The 27,440-nt window shown below is 37.5% G+C and overlaps 1 protein-coding gene across 1 annotated transcript in view; it reads left to right on the forward strand.

The window, feature by feature from the left end:
- Positions 1-27,440, forward strand: part of LOC135470915 (dedicator of cytokinesis protein 3-like) — a 73,257-nt gene that overhangs the window by 38,357 nt on the left and 7,460 nt on the right. Inside the window, exons 38-43 of the mRNA XM_064749964.1 lie at positions 5,396-5,494; positions 15,615-15,675; positions 21,979-22,227; positions 23,381-23,470; positions 25,457-25,567; positions 26,902-27,043. Coding sequence (XP_064606034.1) covers positions 5,396-5,494; positions 15,615-15,675; positions 21,979-22,227; positions 23,381-23,470; positions 25,457-25,567; positions 26,902-27,043 — 752 coding nt within the window. The remainder of the gene's footprint in view (positions 1-5,395; positions 5,495-15,614; positions 15,676-21,978; positions 22,228-23,380; positions 23,471-25,456; positions 25,568-26,901; positions 27,044-27,440) is intronic.

The raw sequence follows: 27,440 nt of genomic DNA on the forward strand, positions 1-27,440 counted from the left end.
AATAGTAGTGTAAGGCTTCAGAAGTGAACTGAACCCTCGCCTATTTGCTATATCATAGGCATGTTAAGTACAATGATTCTTAAACTCACTTCCCCCCAACACAGAAACAATGGATTATAGTAGGGTTGTAGCCTTCAATCTGCATAGCATGGGAACTAACTTAACACCTCTGTTTATCTCCTTAGCATCCAGTCTGTGACTGGTTTGTTGAAGAGATTGAAGCCTGTGGTTTATCCCCCATATCATGAACAGATGGGGCCCAGTGTGTGCTGTGTATAGTCTAGTAGATGGTGCTACAGGTTGGTCCATCTGGCAGCCCTGATGGCAGTGTGATTGCAGAGACTAGCGAGGGAGAAATGGGTTCTTTAATACTGCATGTATGCATCTATGCTGATGTGTCTAGATAGATTTTGCTGAGGCATTTGAGCATAAACATGGAGATAAGATTGAGTTTCTGGAAATGCTATACAAATCTAATGTATACACGTTAAAAAAAATCAAACATGTTACATGAGAATTCTGTCAAATCATTTAGAAAAGGTACTCCCCCTCCCCCACCATTTCCTCTAAAAAAAAAAAAAAGAGAAGTGATGGCAGACTGTTTTGATTAGATTATAGTTCATTTCTGGAAAATTACTTGATGACATACGGCTTGAGATTGTCCCTATCTGCACCACTGAGAAGACACAGATGAACTTCCTTGACTGCATGGCTGTCTGATGTTGGAGTATCCTCAGCATATTCTACCATTAAATACCAACATCTGAACTTTCCCAAATGATCTCCAGAGGTGATGGAGACCAGTATTAAACCTTTTATGGCATTCTGTTTTTTTTTTTTAACCCATATGTTTAAAATCAGGCTTCAAAGAGAAACAAAGAGTGTATAATCTGGTCCACACATTTGGCCTCATTTACTGTCAAGTGAGTAAAACAGAAGGAAGATTGTCTTTATTTAGCATGTTTGGGTCCTTTTCAGGGAAGTGGGAATGATGTTAAAACTGCAATCATTTTTATCAAAAATTTAGAGTAAAGGGGTTAACAGAAGACATATGTTGGGTTCTTTAGTTTTACACTTGATGCATAGCAAGATGTCATTGTTTAGGTCTATCACTGTTTAAAGTATGCCTTGCTCTGAAAGGTATTGAGAAAAACAAGATATTTATTTTGCCTTTCCAAGTCGTTGTTGGCAAAAATATAATGTTCATTGAAGATCAGATAAATGCCACAGAAAGGAAGATCACCATTGTTGGTTGTTGAAATACATTATCTGTGAAATGTCTTTCATCTGTACTAGGTACATGTACACCTTCAAGCTACAGAATTTGTTTGGGTCTCCACCCTGCCTTCTCAGCTGGACCCCATCAACTTTTTTGCTTGGACTTGGAAGCAATTCACTCTGCCTAACAGCTATCCCAGCACCTTTGGGCCTGTAGTAGACATAGGGTGATAACAAAATCATGATGGAGGCAACTACAAACTCACACTGTATATATAAAGTGCCAGGAAAGGAATTCAAGGCTTTTACCCAGCCATTCACAGCACCACACTGATCCAACAAGTACCTGTTACAGATGGAATGACAGTGTGAGTTGGGGAGTTGGTTTAATTGGACTAGCATAGCAGGCGTTTGGGAGTGGGTGTGAAAAGGAAGGCCTGGCCCCCAAATTCAGAGGGTGTGCATGGGCCCTGCCCTGGCAGTCTAGAGTATTATAATTTCTGACCAGCAGGATGAAGATTTGGGATTGTCGATGGAATTTATGCATGTAGTGCAGAATAGTCTTTAAGGTACTGTGGCTTAAGATTAGGTAGATCCAGACTTTGCCCTGCATTCAGGTGATGTGGTATGTGAGTTAATTAATTATTGCTGTAGATTTGCTTCTTAGTGGTTCTGATAGCTAGAAATTGTGTTTCTCACCCAGTTTTTTTTTTTCTTCAGAAAAATATGTTGTTCATTAGATGGACTAACAAATCAAGAATAGAGAAAATGTTTATTTTTATGGCAATTAAATGTGCATAGGCTAACAGAAGGAGACCAGCTATCCAAAATATTAGAAGAAATAGTGTAGGTGTGGTGTTTTATTACAAGTGTAAGGTTAAGTCCACATAATAATCCTACAAACTTTTGTGAAATTTCTGAGGATTGTTTTTTTTATTGCATGTGGGATCAGTAATTTTGACTAAATCCTTTTATTATTATTGATTAATCAAGAGACGAATGATGCACATTACACAGGTAATATTTGAATGGTATTTATGGTAAATGGCCTAAAATTTTGAAGCAAACAAATGACATAACATATTTACTGTCGGTACTGAAATTTACATTTTTCCAGTAGGGTGTCAACATAGCTTTCCAGACAAACACAAATATCATTAAAAGTTGACTATAGCTAGCAGAATCTGCCTTAATGAGCTTCGTCATTGGCCAAAGTTTAGGTCATTTACTGTATTCATAAGAACATGTTAACAGTTGAGATGACAATATACAAACGTATGTCAGTAAAATCACCATGTACTATTATATTGCCCTTATACCTTTATTAAATACCAACATATTACAAGCTTGTTGGAGAGTGCTAACATGCCACATATTTTACAAGCATATGTCTTCATATCTCTTGAGGAGAATTCGCAATTCTTGCCCAAGTCAGGACATAGAAGTATCAATTAACCACCCCACTAGCTGGCCCCTATCCGCAGTAGTAATTGGTGCTAATACTAAATTAATGACTTTAATTCATGCATTGGATTAATTGTTCACCTTGCTTATGTGGCCCGTATGTATCGTTGGATAATGTCTGAAAGTTCTGTTTATGAATCACCAAAAATTTACCTGTTTGTTTCAATTTGTTCTACACATACATGTAGATAGCATGCAAAAAATTAAATTGCACAATAAATAATCCAAATTAGTCTTTTTCACATTTCCTTCAGCTTCTGGCATATGGTTTTAGTTTGTGTTTGCTCATGCAGTTATCTGTAGTTTGTATATAGCCCGGTGGCTGTCTTTCCCCATGAGTGTCTCTTTGGCTGTGGCCCTTCCCCTATAGGGTCATAAGAGAGGACATGGAACACAGCCTACTATCTGTGTGAGAACCAAACTTCTAGAGGAACAGCTGTTCAGTAGCTCTGGGAGAGAGGGAATTAAGGTATAGTTACAGAGGGAATAGTGACTGCCTTTTCTACTCCCCATCCCTTGCCTCCCCTCCCAAAAGGGATCCCAGAGGAAGTAAGAAATAGGCCACTGCCCTTGTTAACACTCTACCCATGATTTTTGCCAGCCAGTGCTTTATGGCTAGCTATATTATTACACAGTCTTCGGGTAAAGGGTTTCTGAGATTTTCATTCCATCAGTAGATCTTGTGGAAATTTTACCCATCAGAAGTTTGATTTGTGCGTTATTATGGAGGGAGACATGTGTCTGGATGAGTGAAGTGAATGTGTGCTTCTATTCATGAATGGATACCTCATTATCAGCTGTTGGATCAGTTGGAGTGTTGGAAGGAAGTTTCAAACAACAAGCCTAGTATTCTTGATTATTTTGCTATGAGTTCGATGTCGGCATGTCCATAACTGGAATTTCACAGTTCTCTGCCAGTGGCTATGTTTATATTCTGTTTCTAAAGCAGTGCTCTGTTACCAGGCTATGTTACGACACCCACATGTGAGTAACTCAGAGAGTTAACCTTTACTTTTTCTTATATATATGCATGCATGCCGAATTTTCCATCCGATAACAGGGATTGTAAACATCGTTAAACATTATATATACCTGTATACCATACACTGCAGTAATTCCATATTCTGACTTTACCATACTGTTGATTATAACACATCTGCCAGTGCAAGGACAGATTGGCTGTGGCTGTAATTACAACCAGTTTCCCTAGTGGGTCATTTGGCAGCCAAGAGTCCTGTAGAACGGTGAGGCGATGTATTATATAAAATCAGTTAAGGAAAACCACAAAAATTTGTGACAGACTGGTTCAGAATTGCCATATAGAGTGGTTGCACATGACGTCATCAGCTTCGCAGAACAATAGCCAGGTAGCCACATTGCTCCAATATGGCTGCCAGAAGTAGGTCACACAAACCCTCTATAGTTGTTCAGGTGCTAATCATCAAAGGTTGGCAGAAATTTTTGGCCTGACAAAGGGATGCATATTAGCATTTTTTGTGCTTGCAGTATATTTAGGTGATAGACTTTAATTCATCAATGACTTGGAGTATGCAAATCTTGTTTTTCTGCTACATGTACACCAGTGCCCCTCATGTACATGTACAGACTTATCTGTAACCTATCTCTGTAGTGGAATAATATGCATATCATGTTTCTGAACAATATAGGAAATGCAAGGCTTTAGGTCTGTTATTCCTGGTGATACTGTTGCACTGTTGTTCTCCCAACTGTTGACATTTATACAGCAAAGCTGTTGTTTTTATTTGTACATGATGTTTTGGGGTGTAATGTATGTAGGTCTGTATATTGCAGAGAGATAATATGCCTTAAAAACACTTTAAATTTAGTCTTTATTTCATTTGTTTATGCCATATTTTCAATGACTTCACTGGTTCATTAACAGATACACAGATTTAAAAAAATATGTGATCTAATTGCAACAAATGGGGCAAAGGGGTAACATTTATGTAGTTGGGGGGGGGGGGCGCATTTCAACATTTAAGAGTATAGTTTTTATAACCTGTTTAAGTATATTCAAATTTCTGTGGGCATAATGTTCACTTGTCTGTGGACATGAATAGATCTACATGTTATCTAGACAAAGTTTACAGACTAAAGAGTGACCGGCCCGGATAGCACAGTTGGTAGAGCGTCCGCTTCGGGACCGGTAGATCCAGGATCAATCCTTGATCGAGTCACACCTAAGACTTTAAAAGAGGAAGTTGTAACTTGCTCGCTTGGCGTTCAGCATGAAGGGGATAGTGCAACGACTGGTTTACCCCATATCAGTATAATGGCTCGGGCGGGGCGGCTTGCTTGCCTTCGGTAAGTCGTCTCAGTGAGGCAGTACTAAATAAAAGAGCGGTGGAAATCCGTCCTGCAACAAGGAGGCACATTACATGTACATGCACCCTAATGATTCCTTCGTCGTCATATGACTGAAAAATTGTTGAGAACGACGTTAAACCCCAAGCACTCACTCACTCACAGACTGAAGACAAATACATGTGCATGTAGTGCTTGATACCATCACAGTGCATTCATACTATCACCTTTAAACAGTTTGTAATAAGGTGGCTGCTTTGTTATACAGCTCAGGTGATACATTTTCTACTACTCACAGTCAAACTGTTGTAAGTGATATTAAACACTAACACTGATGATTTAGGAGAGAAATTTCTGATGTTTGAAAAGGCATTTTTTTCTTCCATAGAATGCAAGAAAAGTTGAGAGGAAATATGGGCCTGAAAGAAAATGGTACAGCATTCATGAAGTCCATTACAAACCTATTGGAACAACTTCTAGAATACAGGTAAGTCTTCTGCTGCTGTGTTTCTGTTCTTTCTTTAGTTTGCATTATCTAATGAAGACACACAACATACAGTACGTATGTTAGAACAACGGCAGATTTTCAGGAAGGATGGAGACACTGCGTGGTAGCTTTGTTACCAAATCTCAGTTTGTTTTTAATAAGAATTTGATTGACACCGGCTCTTACAGACCAAGTGTTTGATAAGAATTTGACACCTCACTGACAAAGTGTTTGATAAGAAGTTGATACTAGCTCTCACTGACCATGCAAATATTTCATCAGATTTTGTTACCGTCTCTCACTGATCAAATGTTACATCATGCTTTGACGCAAGTTCTCACTGACCAGATGGTTGTTCAGAATTTGACACCACCTCTCAATGACGTAGTGTTTCTATAGAATTTGACACAATCTCTCACTGACTTGACACCACCTCTCATTGAGCAAATGTTTCATCAGAATTTGACACCAGCTCTCACTGATCAAATGTTTCATCACACATTGACGCACACTCTTCTTGACCAAATGATTGTTCAGAATTTGACCAAATGTTTCATCCGAATTTGACACAAGCTCTCACTGATCATGTGTTTAATCAGAATTTGATACAAGCTCTCAACAGAATTAGACATCACTTGTCACTGACCAAACATTCATCAGAATTTGACACCATGCTGCTCCCACTGACCAAATGTTTCACAAGAATGTGACACCAGCTCTCCTTAATCAGATGTTTCACCAGAATTTGACACAATCCCTCACTGACTAAGTGTTTCGTCAGAATTTGACAAAACCTCTTAGTGACCAAATGTTTCATCAGAATTTGATACAAGCTCTCAACGATCAAGTGTTTCAACAGAATTTCACATCAGTTGTCACAGACCAAATGTTCCATCAGAATTTGACACCATGCTCCTTTCACTGACCAAATGTTTTATCAGAATTTGATACCAGCTCTCATTGGTCAAATGTTTCATCACAGTTTAACACCACCTCTCACTGACCAAGTGTTTCTTCAGAATTTGACACCAGCTGTCATTGACCAAATGTTTGTTCAGAATTGGACACCATGTTGGAGACCAAATGATTCTTCAGAATTGGACACCAACTGTCATTGACCAAATGTTTCTTCAGTATTTGACACCATCTTAGAAACCAAATGTTTCTTCAGACTTGGACAACAGCTGTCATTAACCAGATGGTTCTTCAGAATTTGACACCATCTCTCAATGACGTAGTGTTTGTTTAGAATTTGACAATATCTCACTGACTTGACACCGCCTCTCACTGATCAAATGTTTCATCACACATTGATGCAAACTCTCCTTGACCCAATGTTTGTTCAGAATTTGAAAACACCTCTCGGTGACCTAATGTTTCTTTAGAATTTCACACAATCTCTCACTGACTTTACACCGCCTCTAAGTGACCAAGTGTTTCATCCGAATTTGACACAAGCTCTCACTAATCATATGTTTAATCAGAATTTGATACAAGGTCTCAACAGAATTAGACATCACTTGTCACTGACTAAGTGTTTATCAGAATTTCACCAGCTGTCATTAACCAAATGTTTCTTCAGAATTTGACACCATCTCTCACTGACCAAATGTTTCTTTAGAATTTGACACCATTTGACACTGACCAAGTGTCTCTTCAGAATTTGACACCATCTCCCATTGACAAAATGTTTCTTCAGAATTTGACACCAGCTGTCATTGGACACCACCTCTCACTGAGCAATTGTTTCTTTAGAATTGGACACCAGCTGTCATTGACCAAATGTTTCTTCAGAATTTGACACCAGCTGTCTGTGTTCAAGTGTTTCTTCAGACTTGGACACCACTTCTGACCAAGTGTTTCTTCAGAATTGGACACCAGCTGTCATTAACCAAATGGTTCTACAGAATTTGACACCATCTCTCTTTGACCAAATGTTTCTTTAGAATTTGATACCATTTGACACTGACCAAGTGTTTCTTCGGAATTTGACACCATCTCTCATTGACAAAATGTTTCTTTGGAGTTTGACGCCAGCTGTCATTGGACACCACCTCTCACTGAGCAAATGTTTCTTCAGAATTGGACACCAGCTGTCATTGACCAAATGTTTCTTCAGAATTGGACACCAGCTGTCATTGACCAAATGTTTCTTCGGAATTGGACACCAGTTGTCATTGACCGACTGTTTCTTCAGAACAATATAGTGGTTAGTGGCCAAGTACTTTTTTCAACAAGTCTGTTGTTACAAGAGTATATGTTACAAGTTTGAAATCCCAGTTGATATAATTTTTACGCTTTTGTGTTATTTGCATATATTGGAGGGAGGTGGAGGGGTGGGAGGACTGATGGCTTTGCATATCAGAAGGGTGTCCAAACTATTCAGCTTGATCATCCCCTGTCAAAGCTTGAAAGTCATAATAGAGTTCTCACCGACCAAGTTCATGTATTTCCTCAGAATTCAGGACTAATTCTCACTGGGATAGTTCGAAGCTGAGGAGATTCCTTGTTGTCGAAATGTTTCATCAGAATGTGAGACCAGTTCAAACATTTGAAATCCGTTCTTACTGATCAGGTGATTAGTCAAAAGTTGAGATTCCTCATTGAACAAGTCTTTTCGTGGAATTTGGGACCGTTTTTCGCTGACCAAATAGTTATAGACAAAAGCTGAGGAGTGTCCTTGCTGACCAAGTGTTTTCTCAGAATTATAGTGTTAGAAATCATGATATTACCATGTGATAAATTGAATTTTGAATTGATGTAAACAATATGTATTAAAGGGTGCCTCTACTGTAATATGCATGTAGTGCACTTCCCTGACCATGATTGAGTGTCATAAATTACATGTAAACTTCCTGAAGCCTTCTCCTACTACAACAGTACATTGTAGTTGTAATGTTTAGTTGGGCCATTTTCTGAGGCAGTATTAGTTGAGAAAATCTTGTGAATGGATGTTACATTGCCCGTGAGTCTGACCAATCTGAAATTGAATTCAGTATGTACAAAACAAAGATGATGTCCAGCAGTGCAAAATGTCCACAACATTCAGTTGGTGTTTGATGTTCACTTTGTCCTCTTCCTTCCAGTTGAAGAGCTGTACTATTATTTTTCAAACTTTGCTACATTCCATTTTAAACTCATTTAGATCATTCTGAAGCTCACGTGAAGGGTTATTTATTGTCTGGGTTTATGGTGTAGCGTTAATGAACATTAACGGACAAAGATTTTTTTTTTTTTTTTTTTTTTGATTGGTGTTTTTACGCCGTACTCAAGAATATTTCACTTATACGACGGCGGCCAGCATTATGGTGGGTGGAAACCGGGCACAGCCCGGGGGAAACCCACGACCATCCGCAGGTTGCTGGCAGACCTTCCCACTTACGGCCGGAGAGAAAGCCAGCATGAGCTGGACTTGAACTCACAGCGACCGCATTGGTGAGAGGCTCCTGGGTCATTACGTTGCGCTAGCGCGCTAACCGACTGAGCCACGGAGGCCCCAACGGACAAAGAAGTACATGAATAAGAAGTAACAAATTTTCACATCGTGTCAACAGAAAAGACAATTTATAAAAATAAAGTACACACATCACTGAAAACTGTTCATAAGTATAACTTTATGTTTTTAACAACCTGTTGTAGATGATAAAATGCAATTAGATTTAAATTCTAAGTTGGGCTATGGGGTAGACCACATTTGTATTATTGAGTGTTGACGATGTAGTGCGCTCGTCTGTTTTTACCATAAATTAGCTATGTATTAATAATCAGAATAACTCCTTTTATGCAGAAGTGATCATTACACAGTGGGTATTTGAAGAACTTTGTCAGTAGTGGAAAGCAAAAGGAATTTCTTTGACGTCATAGGTGCTCAACACTCATTAGTTTGGTTCACCTTAAAATCCTAAATTTGAATGCATTATAAAATTGTATATCGTATATCCGCAACTATTTCATAAGCAGTGGACAGCAAACTTCTGCGGAAGTCAATGCTGAAGTCTTGCTCTCAGTGTAATTTATTTGCATTTTGTAAAGGCTGTACAAATGTTAGATTGTTGTCACATTAAGTATTTACCCTTTATAATGAGCTGATAATACCCCATTGTGTTTATTTACTCCAAGAATCTGATTAAAAGTCAGCAGTGATGAGGTAGGCCTAAACTCATGGGTGTAGAGTAGTCAGTTCTTCTATACAAAAAAGTCCTGTAATCCTCAACGAAGGAGTGGTGTGGTGATGAGCTATTTTTAGTACAATGTGGGGATTAAGACAGATGTGTTAATCCGAGTTGGTATAAACTCATCTGTAATCTTATAATCTGTCAATGAGCAGCTTTCATGTATGCATTGACTCTGAAAAGCACTCTGTTTATGATCTTTTCCTATATATATATATATATGTGTGTGTGTGTGTGTATAGTGATGTCTTCTTTTGATGAATGATGTGTGCATAGGATCAGCAAGAGTAATCGCATCAGACAATAAATGGTATACTAAAATCCATAGCATTTGAAAAATATGGTGTTTTGTGTTTGACCTGAAGTTTAGCATTTTGCAAGGGACACATTTTGTTTGATTCACCCACCTTATGAGACCACTTAAGAGTTACTTGTGAAGTTTTCATTAATTTCTTATCAGACAAACCTGTTCGTGCTTCTGAACGTTCGTTCTTTGCAGGTGAAATAGTATATATGTAATTTTTATAAATGAAAAACATACATTTTATTAAAAGTATGTGGCAAATGATGGTGATGTACACATACATTTATTTATCTGTCATGTTACAATTTAACAAGACAATTATATAATTTGGCAGGAGTTGATTTGTGTTATGATTATACAAGGGTTAATGCATATAATTTGTAATGGTATACGTGTAACATTGGTGGCATGTGAATTAACGGTATTTATGAATATTGTGTGTGTGGAGGAGTGCAAAAAGGCTGCATACTGCAAATTTGTTGGTTGATTGCTTGTGGTTTAGGGGTTCTGGTGTATGGGGTTTGTTTTGTGCGAGGTTTGCGGCTCTAGCGATTTAGGAAGCAAGATAGTTAGACCAAATACTACAGTGAGAAATGACTGGTAGATGGTTAAATGCTAACTGTGTTGCATGACTTCGGGCATAATTGTAACAAGTAATTTCCCCCAAATTGTTTTATCCACAATGGAACATAATGATGGTACTCGCATTTTGCCTCACAGTTCAGCAGAATGTGATTTGTGCCTTATTGCAAACACACACTGCAGATATTTCCTCCTTGCTCATGTATGCAGACAAGTTTGCAGAAGGACTAATCCGGGTGTGGCACTTCACTGATGCTCAGCAAAGTTTAATCGTTTGATATCAGACAGTCTGTGAGTGATGGCTCATTTGCAAAGGCAAAGCTGAGAGTAGTTGTCCAACAGTAGAAATAGATCTCTGTGACAGATATTAGGACTATGAGGGAGTGTTTTGTGACTAAAAAATGCTACGGAAGTATACCATGCTGAGGGTTGGATGGACACAAAAACTGACAAGGCAAATCCAGTAAGTTGCTCTCAGGCTTTTTGGGAAGGAGAGGGCATAAACCCCAGTTGGATCTATAGTCACTTTAAATCTGACATTCTGCTCACTTTATGACAGTTTTGTAATCTGATGTGATATCAAGATATATCTCCGTATCTGATTCATGATTCAAGATATATCTCCGTATATCTTGATATGTAATGTCATCTCGAGCACTTATGCAAACAGAAAAAATAACATAGAACTGTAGTGTGTGAATGACACTCGATCAGTGCTAAATTTTTTATGATAACCTAAGCTCACATTAATAGTCTAAAATATTCTAGACTCTTTTTGTTTTTTACATACATGTATAGTGTTAACAAGTACTTTATTAGTAGTGAAATCTGCCACAACACAAGCAATTGATGACAAACCAATGTTTTCACCATGATCAGAAAACAGCTGCTAAGTGATGGACATGGCATTCAGTACAGTAAACTTCATAGTCACATTTTAAATTTATCAGTCTGACTGATGCTCCAAGGAAGGTGTGTGTATCTTAACTATGGATGTTACTTTAAACTAATCTGATAATACTGGATGAAAAATCAGTAGTGTTTTTATGAAAAGCTGACTCTTTGTCATTGTCTGTCTATATTTACCCAGACTAGTACCTACACTTGTTCCTCTCCTCTACTATGTCTCCCATATTCATTGAATCTGTTTCCTCTCTGATTCATGTTTAATTAACATAATTCATGCAGTACACCAGCAGAAATAGCAGTGGTATGTCTTTGACATCAATAATACTGCTCTCTATAACACAAAACAGGAATATAGGTCATTCTGCACACCTCTAATGGATAGACATGGACTTGTCCATCTATGTTGAGGTTTACTCTTCACAGTTGGCTGATTGATTCCAGGGCTATCCCATTGCCACCATGAAGGTGTTTAGCTGGAGGAGATACCACATGCCAAAATATTACTATTTATCACCCTAATCTGTCTATTCCTTTTCTGGTTAAAAATTAATGCGTGAAGGTCATCTAGGGACGATCAGTTGACTAGTTTATACCTGTGAACAATAACTCTGTTCATCAACACACAGATTCATTTGACTATGCAGAAAAAATTATTTTGAAAGAAAATACTTGTCTTGATATATATATTCTGTGGCAATTACTAGTTATCCTATAGTGGATAAAGCCTTTCTTAAGTTAGATTCCAAATTTTGTTTTAACTAAGTTATGTGCTACGGTACTCAAAGTACTGATTGTGATATTGACCAGGCTGATGTATCCTAAAGTGATCTGAACATGGGATAAGGTTTGAGCTACATCTTCGTGCACGTGTTACTCCCTGCTATCAGAAAAGTTATGAAATCTGTGTTTAACTGAACATGCATGGTATCAGGCCACGTTTGTGTTGATGTTAGGTGGATTTCTTGGATGATCATATGGTGTATCAGGGATACATGTCGATTTGCTGTGACGGAGGATTTATCATTAACTTATTGGATTGTTACACCTACTGCATGGTGTTTGGACACGGTATTGGTTGGGCTGGAGTGGTAGTTTGTTTCATTGGACACAAACTCCCAGTAATTTCTTCAGATGTGCAAAAAAGTTTAAGTGTGACATACCCGGACTTCATTTGAATAATGTGTACCTACTAAGTTCCACTTGTGCTTTAGGATGAAACTTACCTTGGCACATTTTGAGAAATCGTACAGAAAATTTACAAGAACAATTTATTCAACTCTATCATCATGGTGTTAACCAATATTTCACAAATGTACTCATCGTGGACATTAAGGCCGGGATCTCGAGTTTCTTGGACGTTAAATCCAGATGGGTGGGTATAATCTGCTGATCATACTGTCACATGCTAACATTACACATCATAGTCACATGCTAACATTACACATCACTGTCACATGCTAACATTACAAATCACTGTCATATGCTAACATTACACATCACTGTCACATGCTAACATTACACATCACTGTCACATGCTAACATTACACATCACTGTCACATGCTAACATTACACATCACTGTCACATGCTAACATTACAAATCACTGTCATATGCTAACATTACAAATCACTGTCACATGCTAACATTACACATCACTGTCACATGCTAACATTACACATCACAGTCACATGCTAACATTACACATCACAGTCACATGCTAACATTACACATCACAGTCACATGCTAACATTACACATCACTGTCACAAATTGTGTGATTTAACATAAGCATTAATGTGAGTAAATCAGCTTTCCATAATTTTGTACCTTAATAGTTTTCTAAAAAGAAACTAAAAGAAATTAACAGCTTTACTGAAAAACAAGGACGACATTTTAATGAACTTTTCCCTTTATTCCCCTTGTGCAGTTAAATGAAATTGATAGAAGCGTCTAATTTGGTTATAGGATGTAAAATTATGAAGTGAATTTAAATACATGTACGATTCCAGTACTTAAGCACTGGTTGAAGCATGTATCATGAAAGTGAACATCAGCAAAATCTCACAGGCCAACATCTTTTTTTTTTTAAACAAATCCTGGCCCAATTGTTTATGTCACAAACTTCATATTCACAAATTCATATGTTTAATTACATCATATATATATATATATATATATATATATATATATATATATATATATATAGCGAGCTTATGCAAAGTCTGATAGAGAGTGTAGGTCATTAGGGACATGATTTGGATACTGATTAAATTTATGCTCCTATTGCGGCTTTCATTAATATTTCTTGACTACCTGTGTTTACATGTGCCCTTTCCAGGGCCATATCTAGAAAAACATAAATGGTTTTGATCCCAAACTTTAATGGTGACATTGTGACTGTGCGTAAAGAAATTTTAAAAATTCAGTACAAAATGATGCTTTCTGAGAGCTTTTAAGTCTGTGAATGAAAGATATCTTAGTGAAAACTTAACTTTTTTTTGGTAAACCATCATATTTTTGTTATATTTACTTGTTAGTTTAAATACAGCTTGTTTAGTTTTGGCGGCCAACAATTTGGGAGCCCAAACATTTTCCAAAACAAAAGTGACTCTAGATATGGCCCAGCCTTGCTAAATTTTTACTTTATATACTCAGAGCATAGTTCTAGAGCCGGTGGTTTAAGTTGAACATCATTTCCAACAATTATCCAGCTGTTAGAAGCCTTATGGTTTTTTCAGTTGTAAAAAAGATATGTGCTTATGTAGATCTATTCAGGAGATGACTGCATTACTGTGCAATATTTTAGTCAGGAAGAAGAAGTCAACTTATGTTTAAATAGTACTTCTTTATCATCAGTATCTTTATATCATAAGTGAGTGCAGTACCATCCTATAGCACCAGTCCATACTCCACTGAAGCAGGGATAGGCCTTGAATGCGGCGTTACTTTGTATACATGTGTGCCTCTGGCAGAGGGAGATAAAATAGTTTTGGAAAAGGTTTTTGGCATCATTTGAAGTTAAATGTCGTCAACAATTCAGTGATGTGATTTGTTCTTGCTTGGCACAGCAACAGAATAATTCTATTTCCATACCGTACTCCAAAATTTACAAAGGAGGGACAGATACCATACTAATGGTTTACAGTTTATGAAACAATCTCTTCATCATCCTTTGACCCTTTTTTTTCCTCTCTTTAAATATCATGTTAAGCGTCTAGCTGAAACATTTAAGTTTCATGTTAATGTCTGATTGTTAGTTTCCTTTACACAGAAAGAGCACTCTGTGTGCTCTCATACATGTTCTCTGAATTGCGTGCAAAAGTAAAGAATTTAAATTCCTTGATCCAGAACTGATCTTGACGGAGCTAGACTACAATCATGATTTATAAAAATGCTCCAGTGATTTTTAATGCTTTGAAATAAATAAATAAAAAAAAAACCCATTAGTTTGTATTGTGTGGGATAGATATGACGATGACATACTTTTGTTCTTCTTCAAACATTGAAATGGCAAAAGAATGAGGAGGACATGGTCAGTATGTAAATGGGATAATTGTTCATTTTGTGTGGGAAATGGCAATCAGATGTTATCATGTGAGAATTTACCAACTTTTTCTAATAGGCCTGCCTTGAATTACCTCCCTTGTTACACGACAGCTACTATAACATAACACAAGATTAGTTTTTGAGGCATGAAACTATGAAAAATGGGACCTTACAAACAACAGATTGTGAAAAAACATGATAACAGCCTTTGAGTGTTGAGAGATCTTGAAAGAAGTTCACCCTTTTCAGCATGGATACAATATTGTGTATGTATATATATTTTGCCAGCATTTTTAAATTACCTCTGAAGGGATAAAAAAAAATGTTTTTTATCACGGGCTGTTTAAATAAGTTTACAAAACAGATGTGTCTTAAAGCTAAATTTTCAACTAGCTTAGTATCACTCCAGTACTTGCCATTAGCCATTTTCTGAGCTTCCACCCAACCACTCTAAACACACATCTTTTAAATGGGAGAGTGACGTAAAGGGAGGTAATTTGGTGCAGCCCTATTCAGCTCGCATAAGTGGGCCAATGATGTCATTCATTTTTATTGGCTACCTACACATATGTTGACAAATTTCAATCATATTTTGTTTATTTTTCTAGGCAAGTTCTCGATGGAGAAGAAAACCGAGACAAACGAATGCACTGTACCTTTAACATTCTTGTAAGTATAATTGAACTCTTTCATGTTAAAATTTTTAGGAGGTACCAATAACAGTAAGGCTGAATATCACAGATTGTCTAACTTTTATAAGTTTTCCTTGTTTATAAGTTGCCTAATACACATCTCTCTCCACAAGAATGAATGTCTGATACACTTCTCTCTGCAAACTATGCAATGCCTGATAGACTTGTCTCTTCCTGAAAAACTGAATGCCTAATATACTTCTCTCTCCCCATTAATCTGAATGTCTGATTTAATACACTTCTCTCTGCAAACTACAGAATGCCTGATACACTTCTTTCTGCAAACTTCAGCACCGCCCTTGCCAAAAGCAAATTGAGTGTATGATTTCACATACTCTTGGCGTACTCTGTCTCCCCATTGGGTGTTCTCTTCACATACTTGTCACTTGCTCTGGGCGTAGAGCTAAACAATATACATCCGCCAGTGGTTGTCGGCTGTTTTTCGTATTGTGGTAACATAGTGCCAATGATGTCAACAAATTCAGTCAAGGGAAACTTGCAAAAGTGCAATATAGTATCATGAAATATGTTATCTGTTTATTAATTCTGTAAATACGGACCTACAAACCTGAAGAGAGTGAAAATGTTCTCTGAAGTGGTTGATTCACCGCGAAAGCAGGTCATTGCCGGATCAAAATCTAAACCTTTTGATTTGGCCCCATGAAAATGTCAAGATTTAAGTTGACTCAAAACAAATCAAAACTGTTATTTCATAACAACTCCAGGTTTCTTGCTGTCAGCCACAAACAGTGAAGACAAAGCTTAAAATAAGGCGAAAGCTGGTGTAGAATGGGTGAACAACCGATCACGGTTCTCGAAATACTTGAACATGTATATATACATGTATATATGATTGGTCAAAGTAATGTCGCGGTCGGACATAAAACTCTGGCTTCATTTTTTGGTCAACATAGACGTTTATTTTTGGTGGTGAAATAGAGGCATGATGCTGCTAATGTGTGATATTTCTTCTTTCCTCATGCATAAAAGCAGGAAATGGAGGGCTTTACTGCATTTATACACTAAAACAGTTCTACTACATGCACAAAGTACCTGAAATGATTAGTCTACGTAATTGGAACTTAAGCAACAAAATGCCGAACGTGGCTACAAAATTCTAGGGTATTCTCCCTTTAAAATTGTTTATCAAAATGAACAGAATGTTTTCTGTGGGATATTTTGCTGAAATCTTCGAAGGGTCAGGCATTGGAATGTGGACGTCAGATGCCAGCCTCATTTAAACTTATAAAATTGAAATGTGCAAATGAACTCTTTTCCTTCAACTTGTACCATTTGTGCACGCAAACCATGCTTCATGGTGATGTTATACAACTTAACAGTCAGTGTGGCAGTGAATTTTTCAAAGTTAATTTGCAAATCCCGTTGCTTGGCCAGTCTCAGTATGTAACGGAAAGGCGTTTTTGTTTCTGGGACCCAAATCCTTTAATTAAAACAAACTACATGACTGTGCAACTGGAAGGATGCCTACTGAGTGCAGCATGTATGAACACGCTACCTCCCACAGACCTGCACTTTTTCAAGAATACATTTCACTACCCTACCATTTCCATGTTAGATTACCATTGCTTACTGATTCACCTTGTTCATTTAAAAACCAACTTTCAGGCATAAATTCTTCCAGTTCATCTGTTTTGTATTATTCCATATCAAAAACTTACCTGACATCCACATACATGTACTCTAACGTACTCTTGGAGAATCAGCCGTATCTATAAATGTACTCAAATGAAAGGTAGGTACTGTTTTTTTTTTTAATACTTAAACCTGCTGAGTGGACGTCTTTGAATGTGAGATGACTTTGATTTTATGAACTTTTTTTAGAAGTAAGTGCATGCGTCACCACGGACTGAATGAGCTTTGTTTAAGAGATTATGGATTGTCTGAGAATATTCCGTCAGATTTCAACACTGAATGTAAATCCATCTCACACATGACACAGGCTTAACTCTACGAGGTGGAGGCGGTTAATCTGTTAGCCTACATAACCCGTTTCAGACGTCAAAAACATTACGATTTAACAATGGTATTATACCGGTCCAGAGATTATTTACTGAAATTGTAACAGGATTAATAATCAGTTGAGAATATTCTGCTGTGTTTTATCACCATTTGTGAATTCATCACATCTCACAGATGACATTTTATGACTCCACAGGGCAGATGGTAGAGTTTCATAAAATCAGAAAAATGAAATGAAATTTACATGTAGGTCTATTTGATTTCCAGGCCTACAGTATGGGAAACTAATTGTTGACCTATACACACATGGTACATTGATATAACAACCAGTTGTGAAGATTTCATCATTTCATGGTTTATTTCACTTACAGTGTCGTAAAAAATCATATTTAGTAAAAGAAATCGTACAGGCCACAGAGTATGGGCCGGCCTATTCCATCCTGTGCAACGCGTAGATCTATAATATACAACTGGCGCATCTAAAAAGGCAAGGAAACAATTTCAACATCTGTGATTTTTGATTTCTTTTATGCTAATATATATTATGCAGTAATAACTCCACATTGAAATTCTCAATGAAGCCACATCATTGCTTTAAGCTGAACACACCGTTCTAACAAAACAGTCAAATTCTATACTAGGCTACTCCATCGCTTTAGACTGAACCGACAATTGTGGTTTAGCTCTTAAATTTAAACGAATGTAGGCCTACAGCTGGCTGTCAAGTTGATTACTTTACCTAGTCATATATTTAGCCTCTGATAACAGGGCAAACAAGGTCCAATACCTTAGCAGGAAATTTAAGGCAAAAGTTGTCTGCATTTCACCACACTGGCAGAACTATGTTTACTGAAAACCTGTAGCCTTGTGCATCGTATGATGGCCACCCCAGTTGCTGATGTCACGCTGGGTTCACGCTCTCTTCACTTACTGTGCACGTTCTTTGGGCATACTCACTGCATAGGCTTCACGTACTAAATTTGCTTTTGGGTGAGGGTGGCACTGCACTGGGTGCCTCATACACTTCTCTCTCCCCATAAAATTGAATGTCTGATATGATACACTTCTCTGTGAAAACTACAGAATGCCTCATACACTTCTCTCTCCCCATAAAATTGAATGTCAGATATGATACACTTCCCTCTCCAAAAGACAGTATCCCAGATACACTCCTCTCTCCACAAGACCGAATGCCAAATACACTTCTCTGTCCACAAGACTGAATGCAAGATACACCCCTCTCTCCACAAGACTTAATGCCAGATACACTTCTCTCTCCACAAGAGGAATATCTGATTCACTTCTCTCTTCATAAAATTGAATGTCTGATACACTTCTGTCTCCCTAAGACTAAGACTGAATGTCTGATACACTTCTCTCTCCCTAAGACTGAATGTGTGATACTCTTCTCTGTCTGTAAGACTAAATGCTAGATACACTTCTCTCTCTGTAAGGCCAAATGCCAGATACATTTCTCTCTCCACAAGACGGAATTCCTGGTGCAATTCTATTCCCACGAGTCATAATGACTACACACTCTCCACAAGATTTAATGCCAAATACACTTCTCTCTCCACAAGAGGAATATCCGATACACTTCTTTGTCCATAAGGTTGAATGCCTGATACACTTCTGTCTCCCTAAGACTGAATGCCTGATACACTTTTTTCTCCATAAGATTGAATGCCTGATACACTTCTCTCTCCCTAAGACTGAATGCCTGATACACTTCTCTCTCCATAAAATTGAATGCCTGATACACTTCTCTCTCCCTAGGACTAAATGCCCGATACACTTCTCTCTCCATAAGATTGAATGCCAGATACACTTCTGTCTCCCTAAGACTGAATGCCTGATACACTTTTTTCTCCATAAGATTGAATGCCTGATACACTTCTGTCTCCCTAAGACTAAATGCCTGATACACTTCTCTCTCCCTAAGACTGAAAATGCCTGATACACTTACAACTTTATAAGACAAGATACACTTCCCTCCCTGTAAGACTAAATGCCAGATACACTTCTCTCTCCACAAGACTGAATTCCTAATACAATTCTATTCTCACAAGACTCTGCCCACATATCTCAGATTTCTTCTCACTCAACTCAAATTTTTAGGATGAAACATATTCAGATATTCAGATTTGACCTAAACAATTTTAAATGAAATTAGAAATATATAATGGAATCCATGTTTATCAAAACCTGAAAAAGTATTACTCTGTCCATCTCTTGTCAAGTTATGACTTTCAATAAAAGGTATACTGATATGCAGTTGCTTATTCTTGCTATTTCCCTTGGAAGACTCTGTGTGTGTTGTGGGGTGGGGGAGTCTTCGCAAAGATAATACTAAGGGTAATTGTTCCCTGCTACAAGTATAAAATTAGAACTTGTTTTGTAACTTCGGGATCTCTGTAATCCTGCGTGAGATATTAGATTGGCACATGAGGTATATGTACACGTCAATATGGATTGATAAAAAATACAGGCATACATAACTATGCTAATACACCTATCTGATGGTATCAGTCGTCGAAAGCATTAGTCTGATTTGGAAAGAAATAAGTTATCTTGCAAGGGCTAGTTAATAAGTTTTTAGATATACAATACATAAAGACCAGTTGTGACCTAAATTACATAAAATCTGTAGCTGTTTTTTTTTTTTTTTTTTTCTCATTTTATGGCTTATTTTATGTGGCTTCCACATTATGATGATCAAGCTAGTTATAATAGTCATGTTGTTAAAAACAATAATATGATTTAGATAAGTGTCTTTAACTCAGTTCATTTGGGAGTATAGAAGTGGGAAAAATTGAGACAAAAACTCTCCATTTTGTTTTCCAGTATTGTGGCAAAAGATTTTTTTCTCGTAGTTCCATTTATGAGCTTATCCAGGCCTTTTAGTATATAATTTCACATGCTTAATGTCAGTTAAGTCTTTCAGAAATTACTGTTCATTTTCACTATAGATCATCAATAATCATTCCTATTATCACCACCACATGAAGTTCCACAAGCTACTCATACAAGTTTCCTTTCCATGTAAAGAAATGAAAATATAATCCTGCTGTGCTAAATTGGGTTAATAATTTTCACATTTTCACACAGAACAGGTCATTTCAGGCATCATCAGAGATTCAAAAGGTTGGAAAAAATACAAAATTTGACACATATTTTGTGTGGTATTTTAATGGATCTGTGTCCGTTTGCTGCCTGGGCAACATATCATAAATTTGGGTTTGTTAATACATGTGTGTTTGTTTCCTGGTGCGGTTTTAGCCTCAGGCACTGCATATTCATAAGGCTTATTCAGTTACCAGCTAAATGCTTAGTCTTCAAGTAAAGCGATCTCTTTGTTCAAATCTCATTAATATACATACCCATTGACATTATTTCAGCAAAAACTATGTTATTAGGGAAGCAGTGATTTCAACAGCTTTTTGATTAGTTTATTTTGGGGGATCTACCTAGGAAAAGTACAGATCATGATACAAAGAATTCTGTGTCTTGTCTAAATACAGTTAAGCTGGTGTTGCATTTTTCCAGTGAGTACTTATCACTTTTTCATTACGCATGATTATGAGCTCAAGTTATGGCAGTCCTGTCTATGAAGCCTGTGAGGGATGGAACATGTCTGATACATTACAGTTTGCTCTGAGTGATGGAATATAGCTGGCACGTGTAATTTTGCTATCTCTGATTCCTGCTCAGAAAACTACATGTTTAGACATGATGCCCACATGTACTACCTAAAGCACAGCAATTGGAGCCTCTTAGTAGGATATTGTACAGCAAGGTTATTGTAGTCTTGATGATACACATCTAAATATTCTCTGTGATATTGATGACTGGCAGTGCTTTCATGCATTCATTGATAGGATTCTACCGAGCTAGTTGTTCAGCCCCACCACTACCTTTAACAACCCCACCATTAACTCATTCAGCCCCACCATTACACCTGAATACCCGCCTGAGATCAGTGCTTGTCAGGCATTGATTGGTCTGGGCAGTTCGTGCAGGTGGCAATGTGACAAGTAGTTGTGACGCAATGCTCAGTACCTATGTGTGGAATTGGTCACCTGTGTCAGGCTGTGAGATGGGATGTTACCGCGGGCTAGCTGACCACATGTCTGACCTTCTGAAGCCCAGGGACCGGCTGGAGTCTGTCCCTGGCGATGGTGATGGGATTGAGATCCTTGGCTATCGCACCTTAACACCAGCCCGGGTTGTCCAGCGTCTAGAGAAGAAGCTCCTGGGCTGTGGAAGATATTGTTACCGCTCACTGGTCTTGTTTTTTCAGAACTTCTACAAGGCAGATGGCAACAGGACAGAGATGTATGTGCGATACATCGACAAGTTGCACACATTGCATGTAGATGCTCAGAATTATGTAGAAGCTGGCTTCACACTGCTGCTATATGCGGATCTTCTACCTGAAGGCTGGGCGGATGACGCCCTCCAAGCTGAACTCTCCTACCCACCCCAGAGGGTGTGGGAGAGGAAAGAGGCCTTATTCAAGGACATTATTGACCACTTCGACAAAGGAAAGGTAAACTCTTCTCCTTTACGTAGGCTCAACCTCTGGAACTGTCTTCTGTAATTGTTTACGTTCTTTTCTTTTGTTTTCATTTAATTACTTTGAAATAAGTCCTCCATCATACATGTCATAAATATTCAGTATAGCTTATCCACACATTTCAGATCAGCTGTGGTGTCAACTTCATAAACAAAGGATAAGTGGGGGCAGTGCCAAGCCATTTCATACCTAAGACTTTAAAATTAGTAACCCAGCGTACGGCTCAGCTTGACGCTTAGCATAAGAGGAGTAGTGAAGTACTGGTCAGTCCATTGTCAGTACATGTGCATAATGTGACTGGCGGAGCATTGCGTCCGATGGCTTTGGAATGATGTTTCAGTGAAGCAGCATTATACATATGTACACATTGGGTTCGGCCTGCTGTTGGGGGATAGAAGTGAAATATTGCTGAAAATGATGAGTTCAAGTTTGTTTTGTTTAGTCTTTGTAATATTACATCTCTAAAATCTGTGAGCCAAATTTTGTGAAACTCCATTTCATGGACTTACTGCTAGGTCCCTTGGATCTGATTAAACTGTGGTCAGCCTGGCTATAAACTGTGAGTAACACACAGTGTTATGCATTGTGATTGGGTATCACTGCTGTGATGAGCTCCCGTGTTCAAGGGTTACTCAATATATGTATATGATTTTATATTATATCCCATAGTGTAAAGAGCTGGCACAAATGTGTCTACATTATTTTGTTTTATAGGAGCAGGAGTAAGTGGGTCTTTAACGTTTGACCTTGGTAGTACTGTATTCTACACTTTACAGAGCAGGCCCAAATGTATCAAGATTGTTTAATCTTTGTAGTGCAATATCTCCTTCTGTGTGAAGAGTTGGGCCAGATGTGCCTGTGTTGTTTAAGCTTTGATAGTACTGCATCCTGCAGTGTTAAGAGCTGACAAAGTTGTCTACTTTGATTAATTTTGGTTGAGCTCTATCCTCAAGTGTGAAGAGCTGGCACAAATGTGTTGAGATTGTGTAGATGATAGTACAGTATTTCTGGTAAGCAATGATTTCCCTTTTGATTGGCCCAGTAACACCAATCAAATAAGTAAACCAAACCTCCCTAACTAACAAGCTTGCCCAAATGACCTATTATTTGATTTTTTGTCTTCCAGTCTTGGGAGTACTGCATCCCACTTTGTAAGGAGTTGGCTCAACTTTATGAGAAGAAGTGTTATGATTACCTAAAACTGAGTGAAATCTTGGTAAGTCAGTTATTTTGATGAATTTGCTTTTATCATCACACTGGGGAAACAATAACATTTTTAGCAGTGCGTGTGACTGTATACGTTTCCTGTAAAAGTGCATGTTAAAAAACAGACAATTATTTATTGACATCTGGAGGAAATTGTCATTTAGGGTGGTTTTTTGGATTTAGTTAAATTTTATTTAAAGAAACTGTTAAATGTTCATTGGAAACAGAGTAATTTATTTAAAGGATTATGTACAGTTTGGGATGTACAGTAACAGATACAAGAATGCAGAAGTGCTTGCTATAGAAGAATTAATTAACTGTAGACACACTTAAGTGATGTACATGCAACTTGCTTAATTTTTTATAAAAAACACTTTGCACTATATATTCAGAATTCCATCATACAGAATTGTTAATTTAATGATAATCTACTTCTATATCTAATTACAGATCATTGATCTTTTAGAGATGGGATCATAGGGTAGTTCTGATATGATATCACTTACAGAAGTACACGGACTGCACTTGCCTTAAACCTTTGCCAAAACAAATGTATTTTTAGAAGCAAATAAGGATTATGTAATATTATTGTTTTTGCTGAAAATTTCATTTCTTAAATAGGGCATCACCCTAAAAAAAAAAAAAAAATTAAAGGACCTTCCTACCAGTGTGGGAATTCCGTACTTGGGAAGGTCTGGCTGCAACCTGCTGTTTTTCATGGGTTTTCCCCGGGCTCTGCCCAGTTTCCTCCCAGCATAATTCAATACAAGTCAGATACAATACTTCGTCACAGAACCCAGTGTACACCAGTGGCTAGATAATTAGTTTAGCATCAGGCTCTGGGATCATGAAACGATCCTAGAATTAAATCAAAATTTTAATCATTAAATTTGGTATGTTCCTTTTCTATTATTTTAGCTGAAATTTGTTTTACAATGACTTTTTCCAGAATTTACATTTATGTCGGCAAGATATACTTTGACCTTGTGACATCTGAAATAACAATCTTAGACTTAAGTCAAAACATCAAGTCACACTGAAATTGCTTTAGAAATAACTGAAGTATTCAGTACCTCCCTTGTCTTATAATTATCAGTTATAATGACAGTGCACATAAATTCCTTATCTGTAGTAATGGGTATTACACATTTCAAGCTAGTTACATGAAAGACCCAGTCACACCTACACTTACAGCTACTTTAGGCAACCAGGGGGGCCTCCGTGGCTCAGTTGGTTAGCGCGCTAGCACAGCGTAATGACCCAGGAGTCTCTCACCAATGTGATCGCAGTGAGTTCAAGTCCAGCTCATGCTGACTTCCTCTCCAACCATTCGTGCGAAAGTCTGACAGCAACCTGCGGATGGTCATGGGTTCCCCTGGACTCTGCCCAGTTTCCACCCACCATAATGCTGGCCGCCGTCGTATAAGTGAAATATTCTTGAGTAAAACACCAATTAAATAAATAAATAACTTTAGGCAACATGTAGTCGATAGTGTCATAACTCATGGCTGATCTTGACAAATCTTGATGAATCTGAATTAAGAGACAGACAAACATAGATCACAGCTGATCACATGGACAAAACCCACCATTGATCACTCTAACTGCTTTACAGTTGCTGGCGACATCTTCAGATTCATAGAGATTCACCAAGATCCTCTATGACTTACCATATGATCAGTCAATAATTCACAGTGATTACCCTTGATATTTCCCTTGAAAGATGTCTTAACTGGTTGTAATTGTAGGTGTGGCTGGGATTTAAATTGGTTGCACATTTTTGTCCTAAAAAAACTTTGATTTTGTAAAATCACTTTACCACTGCATATATATAAAGCCCTGTAAGAGTCAGTAGGTCAGTTTATATATGATTGCAAGCACTGTCTTGGATTTTAATTGGGTAAATCATCTGAATTTAAGGTGAAAGTTTGTAGAATAAGATGATTATTTGTTTTAACATATAAACATTGAAATTGATATTGTTGTGTGCTGTTAGCAAAAGCAGGCAAAATGTTTCACCAACATTTTGGAAGGACCAGCCCTGAGACAAGCACCAGCATATTACAGAATTGCATATTATGGGCAGAGTTTCCCCCCTTTTGTACAGGTGAGCCGAGTGTGAAGATCATGTTGCTTTTATTCTGTATGTACATGTACTTAAACATAGATATATCAATTATAGATAGATTACATTAGCATTTAGATGGTTTAGATAAACTTATTGATATGTCACTTATAGATATAAATACATCATACGAACCTATCTATAGTTATTCATTTGATTGGAGTTTATGGCCCACTCACGATATTCTTCTTGTATGTGTATGATAGAGATCACGTTGAAGAATCAGACTCAAGAGTCAGTAGACATTACTGGGGCTCAGTTGGTTAGCTCGCTAGCACAGCGCAATAACGCAGGAACCTCTCACCAAGGCGGTCACTGTGAGTTCAAGTTCGGCTCGTGCTGGCTTCCTCTCCGGCCATAAGTGGGAAGGTCTGCAGGCAACCTGCAGATGGTTATGGGTTTCTTCCCACCATAATGTTGGCCGCCGTCGTATAAGTGAAATATTCTTGAGTACAGCATAAAACTCCAATCAAATAAATAAATAAATGGACATTACTTACCTTTGTATCTAAAATATGGTGTATCATGCATGATCATGTTCACCCCAGAGGTCAGAGGTCCAACATTCTCCCAGTTCAGAATTTTGAACTAGTGCAAATTTGTCTGAATTCTGGGAATATAAAAAATTATGACACATATCTGTTACGTTTGTTGAATTAAAGATAATTTCAGCAACAGGCTGGTTTCAACGTACCTATATTAAAGAATTGAGCCATTACCAAAAAAAGTGTAGGGATACATATACATCGAATTTGTTACTGAAACATTTTAGTTAGACGTAAAGATTTTGCATTATTTGGAATTGATGTTCACAAGACAAAACTAATGAGCTCAATGATTGATGAATTAGGGGAAAAGCATGTTTGTTGTTTAGTTGTTACACAAACCATACAATGCTTCATTCATTAGCTCTCATTCTAAACGTCACTGGATAGTAGCAGTGTTAAAGCACGTATCATGAAATTAGATATGGGCATTCTACCAATTCACTTCTATACTTTAAATCATATACTCTCAACTCTCACTACATTCACTATCAGTATATTTCAGAGTAATTATCTGTTTCCTTCTCTTCACCCCACTCCGTGAATTCAGTAAAACATAATTTTTTTTTCATTTTGATATCTTAGATTGGAGTGATATAATTAAAAGTGAAGTATTGGACAAATTTAAAACAATTTAATCCCTACATTGAATTTGATGTAGTGTATCAAACATAGAATTACCGATAGATTATATATTTCGTGAAATTGAAGGGCAGCTTAGTATTATAAATTTGTTTACAATGGCATTGTATTGTGGTTATCTTATCACAGAACAAAGAGTTTGTCTACCGTGGGGATGAATGCCAAAGATTGGGTGCCCTGATCAGTCAGCTTCAGACTGAGTTTCCCTCAGCAACCATCATGAGCTCAAACAGTGCACCTCCAGAAAATATCAAGAATGGGGAAGCACAGAGTATCCTTTTAAAACAAAGTGAATTTGTGAATAAACACACATTTACTTGTAGTCCTTTGTAGCATCGCCTCATGGATTTTCATGGCATTAACGCTATTAGCACAAGACCAGAAGAACTGATGAGTTTCAGAGTAAAATTACTGCTGAACATACTACAGTCTACAGCATAAGCAGACTGCTTACTGAATTAAAATCAATTTTGATTCACATGATCCAATCCATCTGATGTTCAAAATGTTGTGTTTTTTCGCATTGTCATGAAAATGTGAGCATCACAAAAACATTTGTCTGAAGGATATGCTGTTTTCTTGATTACCTGATGAATAAACTAATCAGAAAAACAGTGACTGCTGAAAGGTAGATGATTTCAGAATTGTAGTGTAACATCTATACTCAT

This window comes from Liolophura sinensis, chromosome 7, assembly GCF_032854445.1.
Source record: "Liolophura sinensis isolate JHLJ2023 chromosome 7, CUHK_Ljap_v2, whole genome shotgun sequence".
Lineage (NCBI taxonomy): Eukaryota > Metazoa > Mollusca > Polyplacophora > Chitonida > Chitonidae > Liolophura > Liolophura sinensis.